Source organism: Malurus melanocephalus, unplaced genomic scaffold (genome assembly GCF_030028575.1).
Source record: "Malurus melanocephalus ecotype Western Australia unplaced genomic scaffold, MMel_1.1 scaffold_478, whole genome shotgun sequence".
Classification (NCBI taxonomy): Eukaryota; Metazoa; Chordata; class Aves; order Passeriformes; family Maluridae; genus Malurus; species Malurus melanocephalus.
In genome coordinates this window covers 216,500-238,322 of record NW_026623710.1, presented here as the reverse complement: position 1 = coordinate 238,322, position 21,823 = coordinate 216,500, and the positions used below count along the sequence as shown (strand labels likewise).

Genomic DNA, 21,823 nt, shown 5'->3' with positions numbered 1-21,823 from the left:
TTGTCAAAAAGAAGAGAAGATAATTCAATATTTTTCCTTCAACAATGGATTTCTCACAAAAATAACTCTGCAGTTATTAAGCAATTAAATCTTTGCTAGCATAGAACAGAATAGAATAGAGTAGAGTAGAACAGAATAGAATAGAATAGAATAGAATAGAATAGAATAGAATAGAATAGAATAGAATGCAATACAAAATACAGCATTCCAGTTGGAAGCAACCTATAAAAGTCATATAGTCCAGCTACTGACCAATTCAGGGTGGAAAAAAAGTAAAAGCATGTACTTAAGGGCATTGTTCAAAAACCTCTTAAACCCTCACAGGCTTGGAGCACTGACCACCTCTCGAGGAAGGCTGTTCCAGTCTTTGACCGCTTTCTCAGTCTAAACCTCCCCTAGTACAACTTTGAAACATTCCCAGATGTTCTATCACTGGATACCAGGGAGAAGAACTCTGTACTTCCCTCTCCACTCCCCCTCTTCAGGAAGCTGTAGAGAGCAAGGAGGCTGCCCCTCATAACCTGACAAACCAAAATTCCTCAGATGCTCCTCACAGGACCTTCCTTCCAGCCCTTTCACCAGCCTTGTTGCCCTCCTTTGGACACATTCAAGGAYCTTGACAAACCTTCTCAAATTGTGGGGCCCAGACCTGTGCACGGGATCCAAGGCAAGGCTGCTGCAAGGTTGAACACAGGGACATAATCACCTTTTTTTGACTTTTTGACAGGGTTTGTCCCCTTGGCTGACACCACTGGCACACATTGACCAGCACCCYGAGTTCCCTCTCTCATTTACAGCCACTGCTCTCCCCACATAAACTTGTGTCCAGTGTCCCAGGTACAGCATTCAGCATTTCCACCTGTTCAATTCCATCCCATTCATCATAGCCCAAGGCTCCAATCTATCTAAATTCCTCTGAAAGACCTCTTGTTCGTCACGGGAGTCGACAGCACCTCCTGGTTTTTGTCATGARCAAACTTGTTAATGGTGCATTCACCTCCTGCATCCAGACCTTTGACACACATTTTGAACAGGGATCCATTCAGGGGATCCCTGAGGGCACTGCTGGTGTCCAGTCCCCAGCCAGATGTCATTCCATTCACTACAACACTTTCAGCTCTGCCCTTCAGCCAATTCCTCACCAAGAATGATGYGAACCCCCTCATCCCACAGCTGRACAGCTCATCCATAAYGAGAGCCTCCATCAAAAGGCACAGTAAAATCCAGAGAAACTCCATCCAGCACCTTCATTCCCATATCCACTGGGCAGGTGGATGATCTAATGCTTCAAAGCCTGATTGTTCATGTGTTCAGCTGTATAAACCAGCAGCTCACAAGTTAACTGTAGTGATTTAGTACCTTTTTTTTTTTTTTATTTTTTATTTTTTACCAATGTATAGAACTAATTTAGTTGCATGATCAACCTAGTCAAGGTTTGGTATATTTCGGGTTTGGGGTTGGTAGGGGGTTGGGTTGGTGTTTTTGTTGTTTTTTTTTTATTTTAGCTTAGCGTGCTCCATCTGAAARCTTTAGTTAAAATTAAATGGGAGAGTAGGATCACAGCCTTGGGAGATCAGTAAAAACAGTTTTAATTAATTACCAGTCTTTTGGCTTTGAAGCATCCTAAAAAAAAGATTGGATCTTAAATGTGTAAAATTCTCTTTGAAGAGACTTAATCCTGATGTTATTTTCCATGGAAATCAATACTCATAATTATGAAAGGTGCCCTSTCTTATTCAAATCACGGTGATTTGCTTTCTGATGGTTAACTGGTCCTGTGCCTTCTAAAGAAGAAAACAGTAGTTCATTAATCTGCAAATCTAAATTGGAAAGATGAATGTCTGGTTATATCAAAATAGCCTGAGAGGTGAAAATAAGGACTCAAAAATTAAAAACCAAAAACCAACAACAAAAACAAGGGGAAAGGAGATCTGAGAAAGCATATAATGGATATTTTTAAACTATCTGCATTCAATTGGGCAATGTCATTTCAAACAGAAGGAGTAAGCTTAGTATTTTCAATAGATGAAGTATAAATAGGTTAGAAATCCCATCTTTGCATCAGAAAATACAAGAGCCAAGCAAAATTTCTTTATCAACCAGCAGGGAGGACTTTGAACTCATTGGGCAAAAAGTAGCTCATTCATTCTTGCTACCAGGAGTGAATGTATTGTAGTTAACTTTAATTTAAATTTTAAATGTAATTTAAATATTTTTCTGGTGTTGTTTTCGCAACAAACACACACATACACACACCCAAGGTCTTCTGTGATTGTCCCTTAGCAAGCACACTTTTACTTAATATATAATGTCAGTCGTACATTTGACTCTAAAACCTGCAAACAAGTGCTTTCAACGTGTCTAGGAATAAAAATCTTTATATATTAGCATAGAAAAGACTTTCTTTTATTAGCAGTAAAATGGTCAAAGCCCTGCAAAAACTAAATAAATATCTCAGCCAAGACTTTCAATTCCATAGCGCAGGTATCCATGCAAATGCCTCTGAAATCAAGCGTATACCSATTTATATGACAAATTACTTCTCTGCCATTCTGTCACAAAGAAGCCATGAGAGGTAGAAATAGGGGTGCTGTATATCATGAGAAAATCCTGACTCTGAGGAGTTCCTCCTCTCTGTGATGAAAAGCAGCCAATCCTATGGATAAATTGAAAATTCCRTGTGTTGACTGTGTGAGTAAAGAGTAAGACACTATGTCCATGTTTGTGTGTTGCATACTAAGAATTGTTGCTTATTGGATTTGCTGAACTTGATAGCTCCCTGCTGTGAGCTTCAGACATCTAAGATATTAATGACTCTTTCCACATTGCTTGATCAGAAGTTCTCTGTGCAGAGCAGCCCACGTGAATTTTTAAGTCCTCAGAATGGACTTAAGTTTAAATGCTTTCATAGGTGTACACATTCACTTTATGCAATCAGGGACTTATTTTTTAAAAGCAGCATTTTTTGTTTTTGAAGGACATTTAGACTCATCATTAGAATGGTGGTTTTGCTTTCCCTACCAAGTTAGGAAAAATAAACTTTACCAGTGCAAAATCCCAAATTAGCACTGAAATAAGGTCATTAACTTAAAATATCAATGTAGTTTGTTCCTAAATTGAAAAATCACTCTGCTGAAAAAAATTGTTTGGAAAATGTCTAATTAKGAGGAAAAGATATAGATTTAGCTAAACTTGGATACAAAAACTAGTGGAAATTTTTTGGTCAGAAACASAATGTGGCATTCTTGCTTCTGAGACAAACTCAGGGCTGACTKAAGAAACACTAATAGCATTATGAGGAAAAGCCTTAATCTAAAAAGATAAAGCTTTGCAAAGAGGTGGTGTGGTGACCTTTCTACAGCTGATTAGTCTAATTGCTCTGTAGGTTAAGCATATGAAATTATTAAATTGAAGAATAATTATTTAGCCATTACAACAAATGTGGTAAATCAGACGTCATATTCCCAGATCAAAGTGTGAATCATCTCATACAGAATTTTCTTCAAAGAAAATTTTTTTTTCACTAGTATAGGAAGTTTTTTTTAAAAAAAAATTAAGAGAGCAGTAAAAATTAGCAATGCATAAGGTTAGCTTTATAAGACTGTATTTTAAAGTTTTGTTTTCACTCTCATTATTTTGTACATAAGGGAGATTGGTGATCTGCTTCTTTCCAGCTAAAATAATAGGTGATGAAAATGTTTTTATTTCTCTACTTTTTTAAAAAGGGAGAAAATATGTGATTTAATGATTCTTTACACATATTTATTGTATACTTTTCCCATTGTTAATTTGCACAACCTTTGATGCAAAAGATGTCAATTAAAAATGAATATTTAGGAAAAATAATAACATCTGCCAAATACAGATTCATGCAAATGTATATGCTTTGCTGCTCAAAAGAGTAAGCTCAGGGATCTCTGTCAATGTCTCCATAATTATGTGATTCTAAAAGCTCAGCTATTATAATTTCTCAGCTAAATTGTGTGCATGTTGTAGGCATATGATAAAGCTATCTTTTGAATCCACACTTTACGTGGGTTTCTAGCAATTTAATTCAATTTATTAATACTGCAAATAGATTGTCAGAAGAGGATAGAACTAGTTTCAGAGTAATTTTTAGTGACTCTGTTGTTTGTGTTATGTCAGCCATACAGTTGCTGCTCAAATTCTTCCCAAAGTCTTTAGGAGAGCAGCAGATGTGACTGCAGTTAACCCTGATCTTCCAATCACAGCCAGAAGTTATTGGGGACAACTTCAGTAGCCTCTGATGATTTGTTCTCTTCCKTTCTTTCCAGTGAATTATTCATTGATTCATCTCTGTTTAAAGTTTTCTCTTTCTTTTGATCACAGGCAATGGACTGGGAATCCGAGTTGTAGGTGGGAAAGAAATTCCAGGAAGCAGTGGGGAAATTGGAGCTTACATTGCCAAGATCTTGCCTGGGGGCAATGCAGAGCAGACGGGGAAGCTAATAGAAGGTAAGAAAAATGCATTATTGAAAAATGGAGATGGGAAGTGCTGGGAGTTTGTTAGAACTATTTATAGCACACACTTTCTCTTGCACAAGGGATGCAAGGCTGAACCTCCATGACTGATAGGAAGTATTTTTTTTTTATTTCTGTAGCCAAAGAAAGTTCACACAATGAGTACTGTTATGGCAAGTCTTCAGTAATTTGTGCCAGCATGCTGTCTAAATCGGGGGTCAGGTAATTGATTAGGGTCCAGATGTATGTCATGGTCATATTTCATCAGACTATATCTTGGACATGCTATTTTGAAGGTCTTTGACCTGTCTTGGTCATCTAAGTATCTATGTTTGACATTACTTACATTTCTTGGTTGAACAGGTAAAACAGATCCACTTATCTATCAATTACCTACACTATTTTTTTTTTTTTTTTAGTTCCYTAAAATAATACTTAGCATTAGTTTTCCTGTTTAAGGTAACATCCAACGTGCCCCAACAGGCAGCAGGGAAAAAGGGATATCCTCAGAAGAGGAATTGTTTCATCTTAGACTTCTTTTTCAAGAAGTGAAAATCTCTTCCTCATTTAATTTGCTTTAGGAAAACTGTGTTAAACTTCATATCATCCTTTAGGTAACTGAAGCTAGGTGAAATGACTTTAAGTTCATTATCACTATAWTTTCTAAGAGTTTTGCAAATGTTATCATTCTATCTAATAATTTATGTCAGTCATGACATGAATGCCACCTTTTTATAACTTTCTCTTTTTATAGCTGTTTTCTACTTCCCTTTTTCATATCTGTATGCAGCTGAAATGTCATGAAAAAAATAGAGTACTTTTATTTTTAATTAATTCAACTTTTTTTTTTTTTTCTTAAGCAAAAATATGTGTGCAGGGAAGAATAAGAAAAGAAGATAAGTAGAAAAAAATTGTTCTCCCCGGCAGAATTCAATTCATGCAAGTTTTTTGAATGGCAAACATGCAAAAAAAAGTCATGATTAAATCAAAAGCACTTTTCAGGCAGAAAAACTGAGTAAATTGATTAAAGAATGTATTTTCAACTAAAAGTTTAACTATGCTGTGAATATTAGAAAACAGTGTCAGCTGTGTTCACCCTGTAGCTTTTTACATGCTTGGTGCTTTCTTTGCCAATATTTTAATGATATGCAAGAAAAAAAAAAAAAAAAAAAACATTCAAACCCAAATGAAATTACATATATAAACAGAAATATATTTCTTTTTTGGCCTATAGTGTTGATTCTGATATTCATGTTTAATAGGTAGTATCTCACTCATCAAGTGATAGGATAGTGGGATTTTTTTGGATTTTTTTGCATGAATGATGAAAGAATTGACCTTAATTTAGTGTGTTTTGAAGCAAGTATTTGTTTTGGCTCCCTCCACACAAATAAGTAGGTCTTTCATAACTGTGCTAGATCACGCATGCATTGTTTCAATAGCAAGCAAGCAAAGAGGAAAATGTGGTTATTCAACATTTCCCCAAGACTAGACATTTCAAGAAAGAGAATGAGCAGTTACAGCTTGGAATTATCAGCTGTCTTTTGGTTTATTTTGTCACAATTTTTTTCTGGAAACTGAAGTTTAAAGAAGTTCTTTACTCCCTACATAAGTTCATTTCAGCAGTGATCAAGAACATCTTGGATTTAGAATAACTACAGGAGAAATATGACATAGAAATTTACTTTTTAATCTGTTCACATAATATATTTTGAAGGTTTATTCATAYTTCATAAGCAAATGGATATGACAGTAAAATATTTATTCCTTTGTTCCATTCTCCCATCATTTGTTCAGTCATGTTTCTTATCCAACCTTTGTAAAAGTATCCTAGACTTGGATATGTTGGCATAAATCAACTCCATCAAAATCACAATTTTTCATCTGTAGAATTTGTCCACACAATGTCTAAGATTATGTGTTAGTAYTGATGTGTTAAATGTCCTGTCAGAGTGTCGTGGTTTGAAACACAGGCGGGGGGCAGGCCTCCCTTTGCTGGAGAAGAAGAAGAAGGAGACACCCCTAGGATTTTTCACAGCAGCCATCTTTGTGGTTTCTTGATCCCCATCCCCCACCACCAAAAATTGGACTAAGCAAAACCATGACACAGAGAGAAAAAAATGCTTCCTGCAGAATGCACTTTGACTATGACATACAAGAAAAACATTTCCTCTCACTGTCATTTACCTTTAGGTCTTGCCTTTATATCCATTTTAGTTTTTTTGTTATTTCAGATGGCTATCAGAGATCAACAAAGAATATTTTGCTCTTTCACTGTGAGTTGTGGTTGGCTTAGTGGAAATRTGGCTGGTGCCAATTTAACCTCTACCCTTCAGAAGTGCTGAAATTCACTGAGATCTTCAATCATTCTCATATTGATCTGTGTAAATCCAGCCAGACTGCTAATCTTACCAACATGGCTGATATTGTTATCTCTGAAAATAGAGGCTGGTCTTCTTTTCTTTTTCAAGTTATTTTCTGTCTCTCACACCTCAGAGAGAAAACATAAAGAAAACTTTGTGTGTCATTATCTCTAAATGCAATTACTTTKTTTTTTAATGTGGTAATCATGAGTCACTTCTGATGAAATGCTGTGTGACTGCAAATTAGAGTTTATACCTAGCCATCAAGTAAACATATATTAATGGCATTACAARTTAATATCTTGACTCACTAGCCTTTCTAAGAAAATGAATCACTGTGAAAAATCCCATCAACTTAATTAATTCCTCTAATTCTAAAAACATTGGGTCAGGTCTGAAAACCCTACCAATAGCATAAGAAACAAGGATGGATTTACTGTGGTTATAAAGGAAGACAAACTCCTACCTGCTCTCTGTATGACTGTATATAAAGAAATGACACACAGATAGCATTACTATCCTTAGGGAATAACATAAAATTTTAGCCTATTTAAAAAGCTTTGGAGGARTCTTAGTACTGAAAATTTTATTTATAGTTCTGACTGGCAAATACCAGTCTTCTTAGTTCTCTCACCTTGAATTGCTTTCAAATGTCAAAAATATCTCTGATTCATCACTCATTGGCGTAACAAAAACTGGAGGTGGAAGACTCATTCCACAGAGCTCATCAAGTGCAAGGACTGTGTCAAATTGATAGATGTGTCTGTGCTCCCCCTCGTGTCGACAGAAACAGTTCGGTTTTATTCCACCTGCTGAGTCTACTGAGTGAGTGGCATTTCAACCAACATTTTTCAGAAACAGAAAAACCTAGACTAAAGAGCAGAAATAAAATTTTTATGTGTGTTACCTGCTTTTACAAATTTTCTGGATGCCCTCAGCATTCCSATTTTCTTATTGGAGCATTTCAATAGGCTGAGTGGAGAGCCTGGCACTGCTGAACAGCAGGTGTCTTTGTTCCAAGATTTCAATAAGCCAGAGAATATATGTTGCAATGGTTAGGTTGTCTGATGTTCACTGAGATGAAGATACTCCTTGACTTTCCAGTCTCCTATAAATTCTGGGAAACTACCACAGTCTAAAAGCTAATAGTGAGTTTGATTTGTGAYAATTTAACACCTTTTCTTTTACTCCACTCAGAAGCAATCTTGACTCTGGTCAGACTTCTGTCAACCTACTCTGAGGCCTTATGTCTGCAAGTGTATTTTYAATATGTATGCATCATTTAAATGTTATCCTCCCAAGTTTAAAATCAGGAAAATCATACAAAATCTCTTATTATGAAAAATGCTGAAACAGAAACTAAAAGTTTCCCTTCTACGGCAAATATAACAATGTAGCATTTCTAGCATGCTTTGGAGGGATGCCACTTAAGTCTAAGAAATAAACTAAGAAATATGAGAGCCCTCAGCAGTAATTTTGAGTCTAGAAAGGCTGCAAAAGAAAGCTGAAAAACAGCCAATATGTTCATGAGGTATAAGCAATCCCCCATGCAAAAAATGTGCTTTAATTGGAGAAAAAGAGTGTTTATACTATCTACAGTGCTTCTTCTGAGGACAGTGTAAATAAGGCAGAGATGAGCCTTATGATGCCTGATGAGCAGAGAGGAGATGGCCAATGTGGGGTGATGATTAACTGCAGTTTGGTTGTCCAGTATAAGTAAGATTAATCTGGCCATCAGCGATGTTGAGTAGAGGCTGTTGGAATATTACAATCATTGTCTAATCTGYAAAGTATTTCCTGAGTTCTGTGCARTGACATTTTTGAATACAGAGAGCCTTCTCACTCYTCCAGATACAGGTGCCAACTAGGCAGCTTCCAGAATCTGTTTCACTTCAGCCATGCCCAGGGGACGTTCCCTTCATGTGTTTTTAGATCATAAGTTTTCAATCATGGCTTTTCAAATTTTAAAGTCCCTGCCATCTTAAAGCATGTTATTTACTGGCATTAGAAGCAAGATTCCTTTCAAGTCCTCTCAGAAGGACAGCAGGATGCAACTGGATTGCTGACCAGTCCATGGAAGGATTATAAAGTAAGAGTAAACAGTTTTTTTACAAGTTGTTTGATATACTTCTGGGYTACTTTGAATAGCACCAAGCAGTGAGGAGCAAGGCCAGACCATTCCAGAAGGTCTTTTGSAAAGGCAGTAGAGGTGCAGGGTCTGTCCATCTCACCAAAGCCATCTCCTGTCGCATCGCCGACGTGCTTTGCACGCTGCTTGGGAAATGCAGTGTGAYTGGAATGGTCATGGGCACTTAAATAGTTGGGAAACCAGAACAGCAGCAGTAAGTCACTGCCCTTGTTCCCACTCTTGTCACACTTGMCTCTTATCCCTGAGTTATAGATGGGCTCAAGTGTAACACTGGCTGATCTTTTATCGGTCACTGGTTGGTCATTTGTCGGTGGGAAGTGCRATAGGCACAGGTCATCTTGAGTTTTAAAATACTGTAGTGAGWGCTTCTTGCTGTTTAGACAGCTAAAATTGGAAACATTGATCCGAGCATCACAGTGAAAAGAGATTTTCCAGTCCCCATGAAGCAAAGAGAGTGAAGAGCCAGCACCCTTTCTTGAGTCCCTCTGATAATTACACTTCTGGTACAGAGTAGATAGCCCGATGAAGCTGGAAAATGATGAAAAGAAATTAAAAGGAATACAAGAAGGAAAGGAAAAATGCTCAAGAAACTGGATTAGATCTTAAATGATCTTCCTATCCTCCACCTCCATTCTGCAGTCTGGCTGCTTTAATTTATTACTGCAGTGGAAAAAACAAAGAATTAACTTTATCCTGTTTTCTGAGTATTAGTCTTAGAGATTTACTGTGCTGTCCATGCTTATTCTGCTGGGTCASAAGAGAAGARAGCTTGCTCTCAACATAACCCCTGSGCTCAGGTTCCTCTGTCCCAGGAGACACTGGTTTTATGAAAGACAATGTGCACAAAATAGCAGGCAGTGCAATTCTTTGGTCATAAGCTTTGCCCTAAAGMTCTTGAGAAAGGACTTAATCTAAACAAACCCCTAATTACCACCAATCAACTGTAAATATTCACTTGCATGGTTGTGCCCCTCTAATCCATAGATTTTGTTCTGCCTTGTACTTCTTTTACACAGGTAACAAAAAAAAGGCATAAGATTATTCTTGTTAAGTGTGGCAATGGACATTCAGTATATAAAAAAATGCATTTTTAATATTTTTAGTTAATTTTTTAAGGAAATTAGGTTAGTAGAAAGGACACCCTACCAAAGTTTATCACTTTACATGCTGRAGTTAACCTAATATCAGTTAGAATGAAAATAAGAGGCAGAAATCTTTCTYACTCTGGTTTAGCCATTTCATATGCTGCACCACTTGACAGTGGTCTCAATCCCATTCTTGATATGGCAGGAGTTGAGCTTTAGTGAGAGTTTAGTTTGGCCTTTTGCTAAGATATGAGAAAGAAATAAGAATTATCAGACAGAATGAGAGTTGTTTCAGCACTTGTGTGGCACTTATAGAAAGAAGTTGAGGAGGAAATACTTGCAGTATGAAAAATTGACTTGGAAATTTATTGAGAGCTGGTTGCTGTAACACCGTGCACAACTTTATTAAATCTCTTTTGAGGCAGTTGAAACACACTTAGAAAATAACACTTTTCTCTGCTTCACAATATAGAACATTTAGTTTATGGAGTTTTAGTTTAATCTTATGGCTTCAGAATGATACAACTGGGGTTTTACAAGGATGCTTGATTAGAAAACTTCTTTTATATCTAAAATATCAATTTCAAAGAAATAAACCAGGTAATATGTTCTTGTAATGTTTCTGCCCAGAATGTAATTGCTGTATATCTAATTTTGCTGCAATAAAAATCAGCACTTAAAAGAGGTGTCAGAGAGTTAGTTTGAATCTAGGAAGTAGTTGGCATCTGTAAAGACTGAGCTTTTTTGATCTTTTTTTTATTTAATCGAAAGCAGAAAAGAAAACATAAGGTGCACTTACAAATTTTGTAAAGCTATGGGAAAGAAGCATAAACTTTAAACATGTCATAACTAGTAAAAGGCCCCTTGCATCACACCAGTTACAGATTTTTTTACTCCTACATTTATTCYTATTATGTGCCATGTAAACAGGTATTGTTTATGCCTTCTTTATGATCAAGAACTCTGAAAATAACTTGAACAATTCATTATTGACAAAAATCAATTTTGCTGGAAAAGGCATGTCATACAAATYGCACCAGGAACTTGGATTCTTAATAGCAAATAAATAATTWTATCAAAACATCTCAGTGGGGAGGGTTTTTAAAAAAACCTTAAATGGATAAGTCTGATTTACGGAAACAAGAAAAATAACCTGGGTGCTTCAATAAGAGGGAAGAGGCAAATACAATAACCAGATGTTCCAGTTAATGAAGTGAATAACCATCACGAAGGTCATGACAAAAATATTCATCAGGYGATTTAAAACAGAAACTGTGGAACATCACTGGTAAATGTCATTGGTGTCATAAGTAGCTTTCAATAACTTTCCACTGAGATCATATTAGAAAGTACTGCTAGCTRTTGCAAAGTACTGATGTGGAGCTATGCAATTAGTAATTTTCAGATGCACTGCTTTTGGCAGCAGTTATTATTCAGGACCATGATGAACAGTTCCTTTTAGAAAGAATATCCAGGTATTTCTTGGAAAGAACCTCCATGCTTCYAGAGAATTTGCCTGAAGTCCTGTTTCTTTGAGCACAGCAGGAACAGCAGCAGGCAGCATTGTCATCAGGCTGCCCAAAAAGCCTTCTTGGCTCCTGCTGGTGCCAGGCAGCTTTCTGCTGTCCTCTGGAATCACTCACATCACAGGTGCTTTGTGGTTYTTCCTCTGACATTGACAGATACCACCTATCCATGTGGTCCCAGTCCTTRCATCTTACTCTTGAATACTTAGTCTTCTTCTGCTACATTCTGACACTGTGAGTACTTTTAAGGCTCATTTGTCTGCATAGAAGAGGTTAAATTCCTTCTTTCACTATTTTTAATACACTGTATTAAAGTCAAATGGGGGTGTGTTTATCAGGAGATGCAGGTATGTTTCCTGTTTCTGTATTCCCAATACACACTGACAGAGGTGGTAAGAGGACTGCCACTTGTCTTGTTTGACCAGTGCTGCAGAGAAGGTGGGTTTAGCTACTGCTTCCAAGATGTTCAGGGATAAAGCTACATTATCAGTCAAAATGCATTCTCTAGATCATGTTATATCATATSTCGTACACAGTAAACAGCACAAGCAGGGAGCCACACCGACACTGTGCCTGTCCCCTTTGCATAGGAGCTGCCACATGTGGGTGCTGACAGGGACCTGAATTTCAACTTGGAACATCAAAAACAGGCACCAGTTTGCTCTGGTTCTTGTCTGTTTTCAAGGACTGGCTTCTGTATGGCAGATTTACAAGTAAACTAGACAAATGTAAAACCTTCAGTACCTACACTGAGGCCAGTTTGTCTCACCAATGGAAGTCATCAAACACACCCTTCTGCCTCCATTCACAAATACCACAGAACTTTCGTATTTCTTTCAGGTGAACTGGCTCACTAAAAACATAAAACTTAGATGCTACAGGCTTGTGTTCGGCATGCTGGACAATATCTCATAAAACAAAATCGGGACATTGTTGTCGGATGTTTTTAAGGCAAAATATCTATTTGGGCTCACGTATGTGGGTATTCCAGAAGAAAAATCTTACTACAGTGTGAAAAACCATTTGGATAAGCACTGAACTGTGTTGCTTGATAGCAATTTCCCAGTGAACTATGAAGCTAAAGGTACTCCAATTCCGTTTCCTATTGTGCAGATTATTGTGGGGTGAAACGTGCAGACCAACAATTTGGTGGGATTAGAGTGAAAAAAAATCTAGTGAACTAAAATAAGGGTCATCTTGAAGTACAAGTTAAATAAAACTATGTCCTTATGGACAATTTTCCCTTCCCTTGGGTTCCAAAAATTTATTAAAACATTTTGTGTTTACATGTAGAAATGTTAACCTTCAATCCCATTCCCAATCTGCAACTCCAGGAATATTTGGCCAGCCTGGCTGCTCTATGGAATGCGTTATTGATGTAAAACACAGCAAAGACTGAGCACCCAAGGTGAATTATCCCCACTCAGGGTTTGTTCTGCTGAAAGTCAGGTGAACAAATAGCCCCTGTCAGTGACTCTTGGGGATGGGGTTGGGTTGTTTGCAAGCGACATTTCTCAGCAAYAGAGAATTACAGACAGCACATTTATTTTTCTGCCCCTGAAATTAGGTACTGCAAAAAACAGAATTTTTTTAGTCACTTGTTATTTCAAAGCATTTTTAGAGAGGTGTATGCAAATTCTTCCAAGAGCATAAGAAACATTATGAACAATTGCTAACAACTTACTGTTAAAAAGATGARCTAATAGAAGTATGTTTATTAGAGTAACTAAACCAGTGAACTAACTCTACTGTGTTTTCTCACATCTGTCTTTTAGATGGCTTGGACACAAATGTGAAATTGCTTGTCATAGAGTTTCTCTTGAATGGTGTGAAAAGTGACATGGGCACGTAGATAAAGCCCTGTTTTCTAAAATTATCGGGTCACACATGAAGAGGAAGAGAAGCAAACAAAGTATTTCCTAAATTACTTAAATTAAATCCACCTGTTTCTTTAGGTACTTTGGTAAAAAATATAGTTGTGTAATCAAGTTATTCCAGATTTTCAAAGCTTTTCTAAACAATCTCTGAAGCATCTGATATCAACTGTTYTGAGAGGACATGCTGAACTGGGTTGTGCTTTGTTCTGACCTAATCTGATCTGACATAGTGATTTTCTTATTCAATTGAAAGAGTAAAGGAACACAAAGAACAAAAAAWTATTTTCTGCAATCAGCTTTGCAATATAGTGCATTACAACATAGAAATATTATGTAAATTAATACAGAAAATACTTTAGGTGTCAGCTTAAAGAAAGAAAACTATTATGAGCCCTCTCAAAAAACTGCACAAAGACTTTATTTCAAATTTTTTGAAGCATGTTCTCTTCCAAAATGCTAATTAGATCAYCCATAAGATATGACTGAGAATATCTTGCATGGGAATATTCAGGTTTCTTAGAAAAAAAACATAAACAGGTGATTGTATAATTTGTCAGTAAACAAAGAAAAATATTGATTAAAAATGATTATTCTTTATCCAGGTTTATAATTCTGATGTTTGAGGCTTACCATGTAAAATTAGGCAAATATGACTTCACATTTCAGCATGAGAAGTCTGAAAAAAGCCCTATATTAAGTGTACTTGTACTGTAAAAATGCAACTTACAATTAAACTGAAATTGAAAATACTGAATTGCAAATTATCTAATTCATTTATGAATAAAGCATGAAAAAATTTCACCAAACAGAAACTGATTTTTAAATCCTTATTCTTTCTCACATTCCAACCAAAAAAAAACCTTTAAAAAAAACTTATGAAAGAATTAAAGTGTATTTTTAGAATTCCATTAAACTTCWGTAAAAGTAACTAAAAAGAGACCTCTTTGAAGTGTTTCTAATTWAAAAAAAAAWAATAATTTGTTCCCTGAAATATTGCTTGAAAATTAGGAAGGTGTGTTGCATTTTTTTCCCTGTACAGATCCTACAGTGTTTGAGCCAAAACTCATTGAAATCTATTTTATTTTTYCTTGATTGTAATGCAGTCCCTCAGATCCAAAACAGACATAGAACAGTTTGATATCTCTCTAGATATAACAGCAAGTGGAATTCTATWAAGATCTTTGGGTTTTATGGTCCATTTGCAAACTCATGAAATTACCTTACAGGTACATTAGAATGTTCTAGGCAATTTTTCAAACTGTTTTTTTTAGGTACTTAAATATTATCACTTCTGGGAAAACTGAATTAGTCATGATTTGGGTGGTCGTGGGGCATCCAATTGATTAGAAAATGCAAGGATTTGCAGACAATTACATTGAACTCAGTAAGATGGTAATAATTTTATATATAAAAATATAGTATAGCCTCTTCCTCTGGATATCGGAGATCAGATTTCATGAATAAATAGTGGTAGAACGAGCATTTTTAGGTTGTCTGACATTTTCTTTCATAGAATCAAACTAGAATATAAAATGCAAAACACTTGAAGGCAAAGAGATTTCTGAGAGCCAACCTTGGTGTCTGGCAGATGTGAGCAGGGAGCACCTGCATTCTCCAGGGTCTGAGCTCTGCTTGAGTCTCTGGAGGGACACAGCGTAAGTGGAGTGGKTCACACTGCATTTGAAATGTAGAATGTTTCCAAGTCATCATTTCTATAGCGTAGCTGATCCTGACTGCTTTTATGTGAAAATGCAGTGGTTCAGTACCTGCCAAGGGAGCAAGAATGCTCGGTTCTGGGCCTTTCTCAATGAAATTGATGTTGAATTGCTCAGTACTCCTGCTTCTAAAGGGRGYTGTGCTCAAAGTGATGCTCTTYACTAATGAATTTTAGTAAAAAWGAGCAGTTGGGGCMATTTTGTTTTTACTTGRATCTTGCTTTYTGGTTTTCAGCTGGTCCATCTTCCWGATGAGAAAGACTAACTTATTTAATGTGGTAATTCAGGTACTTTCTGGGAAAGCTCTAGTTTTTCATCTTAATAGAGTACAAAAATTCATCACAGTTGCTTTTTCTTGATCTCATGTACAATTTTCCCTGGCATTAGTGCACATTTTCATGTTATCCCCCAAACCACCTAGTTATAAAACAGGAGCTTTCTTAAGATTTCCAGTGAAACTGTAAAATACTCCAGTCATAGTGCTGTGATGCTCATTTCAACTGATTTTTCCTTGTTTGGTGTATTACATTGTCTTTAACAAAAGGGATTGTTCATTAGTGTACTCCATGTCACAAAAATTTTATGTTCAGTAAGAACCTTATTCCTATGCTTATACCAAGTTAATCTTTGTTCTCTTTGGATGTGGACATTGTCAGTCCAAAATTAAATGTGCAGAAGAAGTCTATACTTTCATTTAGATCTTAAATTGGATTTTAACCATTTAACTAATAAAAAGACCTCACAGTAAAAAAAAAAAAAAAAAAAGGTGGGAAAAAAAAGTGTCTGTCTTCTGATACTATGGAAGAGCAGAAAAAATAATTTGCAGTTTTGGTGAAGTTTGTACAAAGATACAGGATAGTGAGTCTTCTGTTTTATGTCTACTTTGAATGTGAAGGGGAGTTCCACTGAAAATCCTCTTACCTGTGCAATGTTATGCATGTACCTATAAATTTTGACTGTAAGGGACCCTCCCTGGGGACTCATTGCTGCCAAATCAAATGGGCATGCTAATAACCAAGAAATATTAAATCTTGAAATGTCCATCAGGCCTTAAAGATGATACAGGAGATTTGATGAAGAAGAGCAACCATCCAGTAGGAGTGCTTGTACTAGAGAGGTTCCTTAGTCTTTGGAAGAGTAAAGGATTTTCTGTTGGTTTTCACATTCATCTCCATTCTGTGAGGGTTCAACTTCCAAAGGCAGTTCTTCTTTCTGAGCACTTCTCATCAGAGCCAGAAGATTGCTCACAACTCCTGCATTGCACAGCAGCATCCAGGCTGCCTTATCCCAGGCCTGTGAAYTTGTGCACTGCTCATGAGCAATCAGACTGAACTACAAATGCWCAATAAATATGGGACAGCGCTATGCTGGAGGGTAAAGGTGCATGTTATGGCAGGCACAAGGTGAACAGGAGCAGGCAGGAGGTAAAAGGGGCGTTAGGATGATCTGCTTACTACCAGAACAGAGGAAAACAGTGTGGTGAAAAACAAACTCCCATCTTCATCATTTATATTCATAATATATATTCAATACTAAAATCTATTTTCACAGGAAAGATGAGTTCCATTTACCTGCCCAAGTGCAATGACAAGGCCATTTACAAGTGCTGACCAGTCACCCCAATGAATASAAGGTTTCATTATTTCTTAGTTACTAGCTAATGTCCTGAACAGTACCCCATSTCTATTTGATCAGATGAACCACTAGTTACCATAAATTAAATATATCTATCTGTGATATCTGCATGGATGTATCCATTAACCTTTAAGATGACAGTAAAAGGAAATGAGTCATTCTAGGGAATGCTCATCATGGTGTGAGCTCTGTGCTTGCTAAATGAGTTCTGTCACTGTGTGGGTGGAGTGGAATCAATCCATATAATTCATACATTTGCTGCTCATACAGACAAGCTTTGGAACTGCTAAGTAGAAATAAGCATTGATTTATGTCTAACCAAAGCAAAGTTATGTCTTACATTAACTGATTATACTTTTCAGATGTGTCTGAATTAACTGAATAGAAAGGACTGAGAGTTCCTGAGATGTGTATGAAAGAAAGGATAAAAGGAATCAAAATTCTAGGAAAGTGCTTTGATGACTGGTGCTAATGGGGAAGTGGAAACAGTTTTAGTCTTAGACAGTACTAAAGAGAGAAAAGATAAATCTTTCATCATCTTTTTCCACAGACCACTGTAGTATTCTTAGAAGTATCAGCCCATCTCAGTGATAGTAATACCTCTGCAATTCACACAGTAGAAGCTGAGTGATTAGTTGTAAAGTAGGGGCTTTCTTTTGATTGAATAGCTCTGGAGAACATAAGACAAGAAAAACACTTCCCACTGTTTTGGAAGGAGTGAMGATCCAAAAAAGTAACTGAAAATACCTTCAAGCATGACAGTGAACCTTACTGGGTATGATGCAGACAGACGGGTAAATGGATAAAAACAGCTCTACAGCAGGAGAGCGAGAAGCACAGGCTTCCCTGTCTGGATGAATACCCTTCATGGTGCACATGGATGGGCTGCAGTGCCACCTCAGAGGTGCTGAATGGAGAATAGGTGGGAGAGCACCTGCCAGCGACAGCAGATGAACCCTTCTCTGTTGTCTACAGTTTCCATAGATACGGAAAAATTTGGTGCCACCTAATGGACAGCCCCCAGCTCCCAAATTCTTTTATGAATGTATATTACAAGAATGCTTTTGCAAGGCATTTRTAAAAAGATCTATTTGTTTTTGTTAATGCTTCACAAGAAGAATTTCTCATTCAGTATCCTTAATCACATGTCTTTGGGTGTAATATGCATAGTTTAAAGGTGAAGACATAATAAGCCCCATGGGTGGTGCAAACATTTCTGTATTGCTGGCTTTCARTTTATGAGTTGGGGTCATCTCACAGCTTCCTCAATTACAGCAATATAGCAACACATAAAACCAAGTTATTGCACCTAAGTGTTCTGATCTGTTTACAGGTGAAATTTAACTAGCTGTTCTGTCAAAGTCACATAAATTATTCTAGACMATCCTTAAGCAAGTTTACTGTTACAGCTGCATGGACATTGCTATCTCTGTCAGTAGAAATCATGACTATGTCAACAAAATATTTAGCCCAAGGGGTTTATATCAGCATGTGTACACTTGGAAAATATRTTGGCAAAGAGGTGTTGGATTACACCACAATCATAACAATGACTGKCATAATGAGCAATACTGTGAAGAGTATTTATTCCTGCAAAAACTGTTAATGATGATCTGATTGCATGCCATGTACTTCAGGAAGCAAAACAGGAAAGAAAACATAAGAGTATCTCTATTTGATCAAATGAACCACCATAAATTAAACATATCTGTGACATCTGCATAGATGTATCCATGTATTCATCTATATGTTTATATACACTGCAAGGTGCAATATCTCATCTCCCTTGTTTGAGCCTGTCCTCTCAGTAGCATCATCCCAAGCTGGAATGTGATCATTAGTATTAGAATTGCAATTTGAACGCCATGCTCAGTTCTCAGCTGCCACTGGATTCAGTGGYACAGGAAAAATCATGGTCAGTTTGGTGAATTTCAATTTGTAAAAGTGCATGCTTTGAAGAGATGCATCTCTGAGTGAAACCAATTTTCCATCTGCAGTTTACATTTATAGATTTTTCAGGATGCATTATGGGTTCAGTTATTTTCATTTGCCTGTGAAGAGAGATACAGTAGGATTAGGAGTGCTCCTGCAGGCTTCCAAGGAATGGGCAAAGAAGGRAAAAAAATTGGAAATTGTATTTCTACTACCTCCATTCACTGGAATGAACTGGGGAAAAGTTATTTGACTTTTTATGATTTTCTTTAAAATTTATTGTATGTGTTTCAAAGTCAGGTTGGATGGGGCTTTGAGCAATCTGACCTAATGGAAGGTGTCCCTGCCCATGGCAGGGGGCTTAGAACTGSGTTATTTTAAAGGTCCCTTCAAACCCAAACCATTCTATATTATGTTTCAATGATTCAATAAAGTATTTATTATCATCTATTAAAAAAAAAATTGGTTAATCTGTTTTGTTACTTTTAGAGAAAATAATTATTTATTTCGATAAAGATAAAGAAATGCATTTGAAACGRTGATGAGTTCATTGGCAATTTAGCAATTCCTTGGATGTTTTTCACCAAAGGAGAATTRCTCAAAGACTTTAATCTCTAAAGGATATGATATCATTTGTGYTTCACTCTTTTATTGCATTCACTATGTTTTGGGGATTCAGAGTTTCAGTTGGCATTTTTTACAGCTCACATATATTTTTCCCTTATCGATATATAATAATCTGTTTTTACATAACTGAATCACAGTTTTTCACATACTCAGTTACTTATCTTTGAGGGGAGAGTCCTTTTACCTAAATTTTCTGTAGAATAAAAAAAAATTAATTTTTATTCTGTTAAATACAACAACTGTTTTTTCTCCTTTTCCTGGGAAAGAATATTTAGTGATTTGATGTAAAAGAGGCAGAGATGATTGTTTTACTCTCTTACATTGTTTGACATTAATAAGTTTAATATTTGGCACCTGAAAAAAGGACTCAGACATATTCGATAGCTTTTGTGAAATGAAGAAAAGTCTTAAAATACAAAGCAGTRATCAAACAACTTTGTCCTTGTTGAYCCATAATATGCATTCAAGCTTGAGTCTACAGRTGAAATGTCAGTTTAACATTTATATTTGGCAGTTTAAAAAATAATGCTTGATATCTCACTTGGGCATATTTTTGAAGGAGAATAAGCCATTGCAATAACCAGTGAAGTTAAGGTGAGAATGTTGTGCTGAGAATTTGGTAACGGTTTGGTGTTTAGATGTGATTTTGATGTGTAACTGAAACATGAAAGTTTGGAGCTGCAAGCAGGGCCTTCTTGTGGTTGTTGTCACCTTGGGATCACAGCAACTTTTCCCATGAGGAAACTGCTTTCCCTGGAAGGACATGATTGTATTTCAATAACTACAACTATCTGTAAAGGAATGTAGTATCATAAGTTTGTTTTGCCTGTCTTCCTGTTGCTTACAGGATGAATTCAGTACATTAACTGTGGTGGTAAGAAACACATAAATACACCGGGACTGGCTGGTAAGAGATYATTTGTTTTAGTGTAGATAGTGAGAAGAAATAGCAGCTGCTGCTAATCTGTATGCGCGTATTGGAAGTTGATTAGGTATGTAGCTGCCAGATAATCACCATCAGATCTTGCATGTACAGAATAGCTTCAGTAACTGTGCATTCATTTTTTTTTTTTTAAAGAATCCTACAGGGAATGACAAAACTATGGGCATAATCCTGCATCATTTACTTGCAATACTATTTCGTCACACACGAATTCTGCATTTATTACAATGGGCCTATTTGTAAGAATAATGCTACTTTGATCAAGCACTGCAGATCAAATTTGTATACAGAAATGTTAATAAAAAAATTCAGCTGGCAGTAAAAAGTATGTTGAAGATGAATCAGCAGAATTACATTTGAAAGTAGTGARAAGAGTATTAATTATTTTAAATTATTCAATCTGAAATTAAATTTAAATGTATGATATTAATACTTTTAAGACTATTTTAGTTGCATATCATGGACCTTTGCCATTGAGATGTATGATAGTCATTGCAGGGGCTCACTTCCCTTTCTCTGATTTGTATTGTAGTTCTGTAAGTGTGGTTTTACCCTGGTTGGCAGCTCCTCCCCAGGCAGTCTCTGGCTCACTCCCCTGAGTGAGCTGGGAAGAAATTCCTCTATTGCAGTCAAAATCAGTACAGCCATTGTACTCATAAATATGGTCATACACAAGTTTTCAGCCCCAGACTGATTAGATCTCTCTGATTCTATTCTTAAAATCTACTCACAAATCACATTTAACCACATCAGATTTTTTCAATTCTTACTTCTTAATCTAGATAGTGCCAAGACAATGAGTGGTGCTGGAGACCCCAGAAAATGCTACTTTGGGATCTCCAGTCTTGGCTGAACCAAGCAGAATTTGCATCATGAGGGAACATTTTTTGCTCTGAATCCAACACTGAAATTAAACTACCATTAATGTCACTAATCAGATGTTCCTTAAAATGGGGTTTGTGTCTAYTCTTATCACTAAACTTGGAAGAACAAGTAATTATTGAAAACTGAAATCCTACAGTTTTTTGACTTTCTGCTAAAATCACAGTCAGTTCTAACAGGTAATTATTAGCGCCTCTCATTTTTCTAGCACATATGGAATTGTACCTCTTAAAGTTGAATAATCCTATCATTTATCACTAAATTTCTTTATGAATGAGTTATAGGGATACAAAAGTTGGAGAGCTAATACCTAACCCTTAATAYTTTCACAAGAACCATCTCCTACAAGTCTATTGTTAGTAAGATTCTGATGCACTCAGCTTTACTAATAGCACTAGTTACTTGGATCCGTCAAAGTTAATATTAACATTATCTTTCCACTGTGCCTTTTTAACACATGAAGAAACTGAGGCACAAAGACACTAATTGGTGTGCTTGTGCTGCTCACCTGGCTGGTTGTAGCAGAAGCAGAACAACTCAGTCTCTGATGGTGCCCCATCAATCCCCTTCACTTGAGGTTCACTATCTTTTCAGCTCCTTGTTCTCA

The 21,823-nt window shown here is 36.4% G+C and overlaps 1 protein-coding gene across 1 annotated transcript in view; it reads left to right on the top strand.

The window, feature by feature from the left end:
- The window catches only part of PCLO (piccolo presynaptic cytomatrix protein), a 316,269-nt gene that overhangs the window by 203,552 nt on the left and 90,894 nt on the right, over positions 1-21,823 (top strand). The window contains exon 10 of the mRNA XM_057380904.1: positions 4,351-4,476. Coding sequence (XP_057236887.1) covers positions 4,351-4,476 — 126 coding nt within the window. The remainder of the gene's footprint in view (positions 1-4,350; positions 4,477-21,823) is intronic.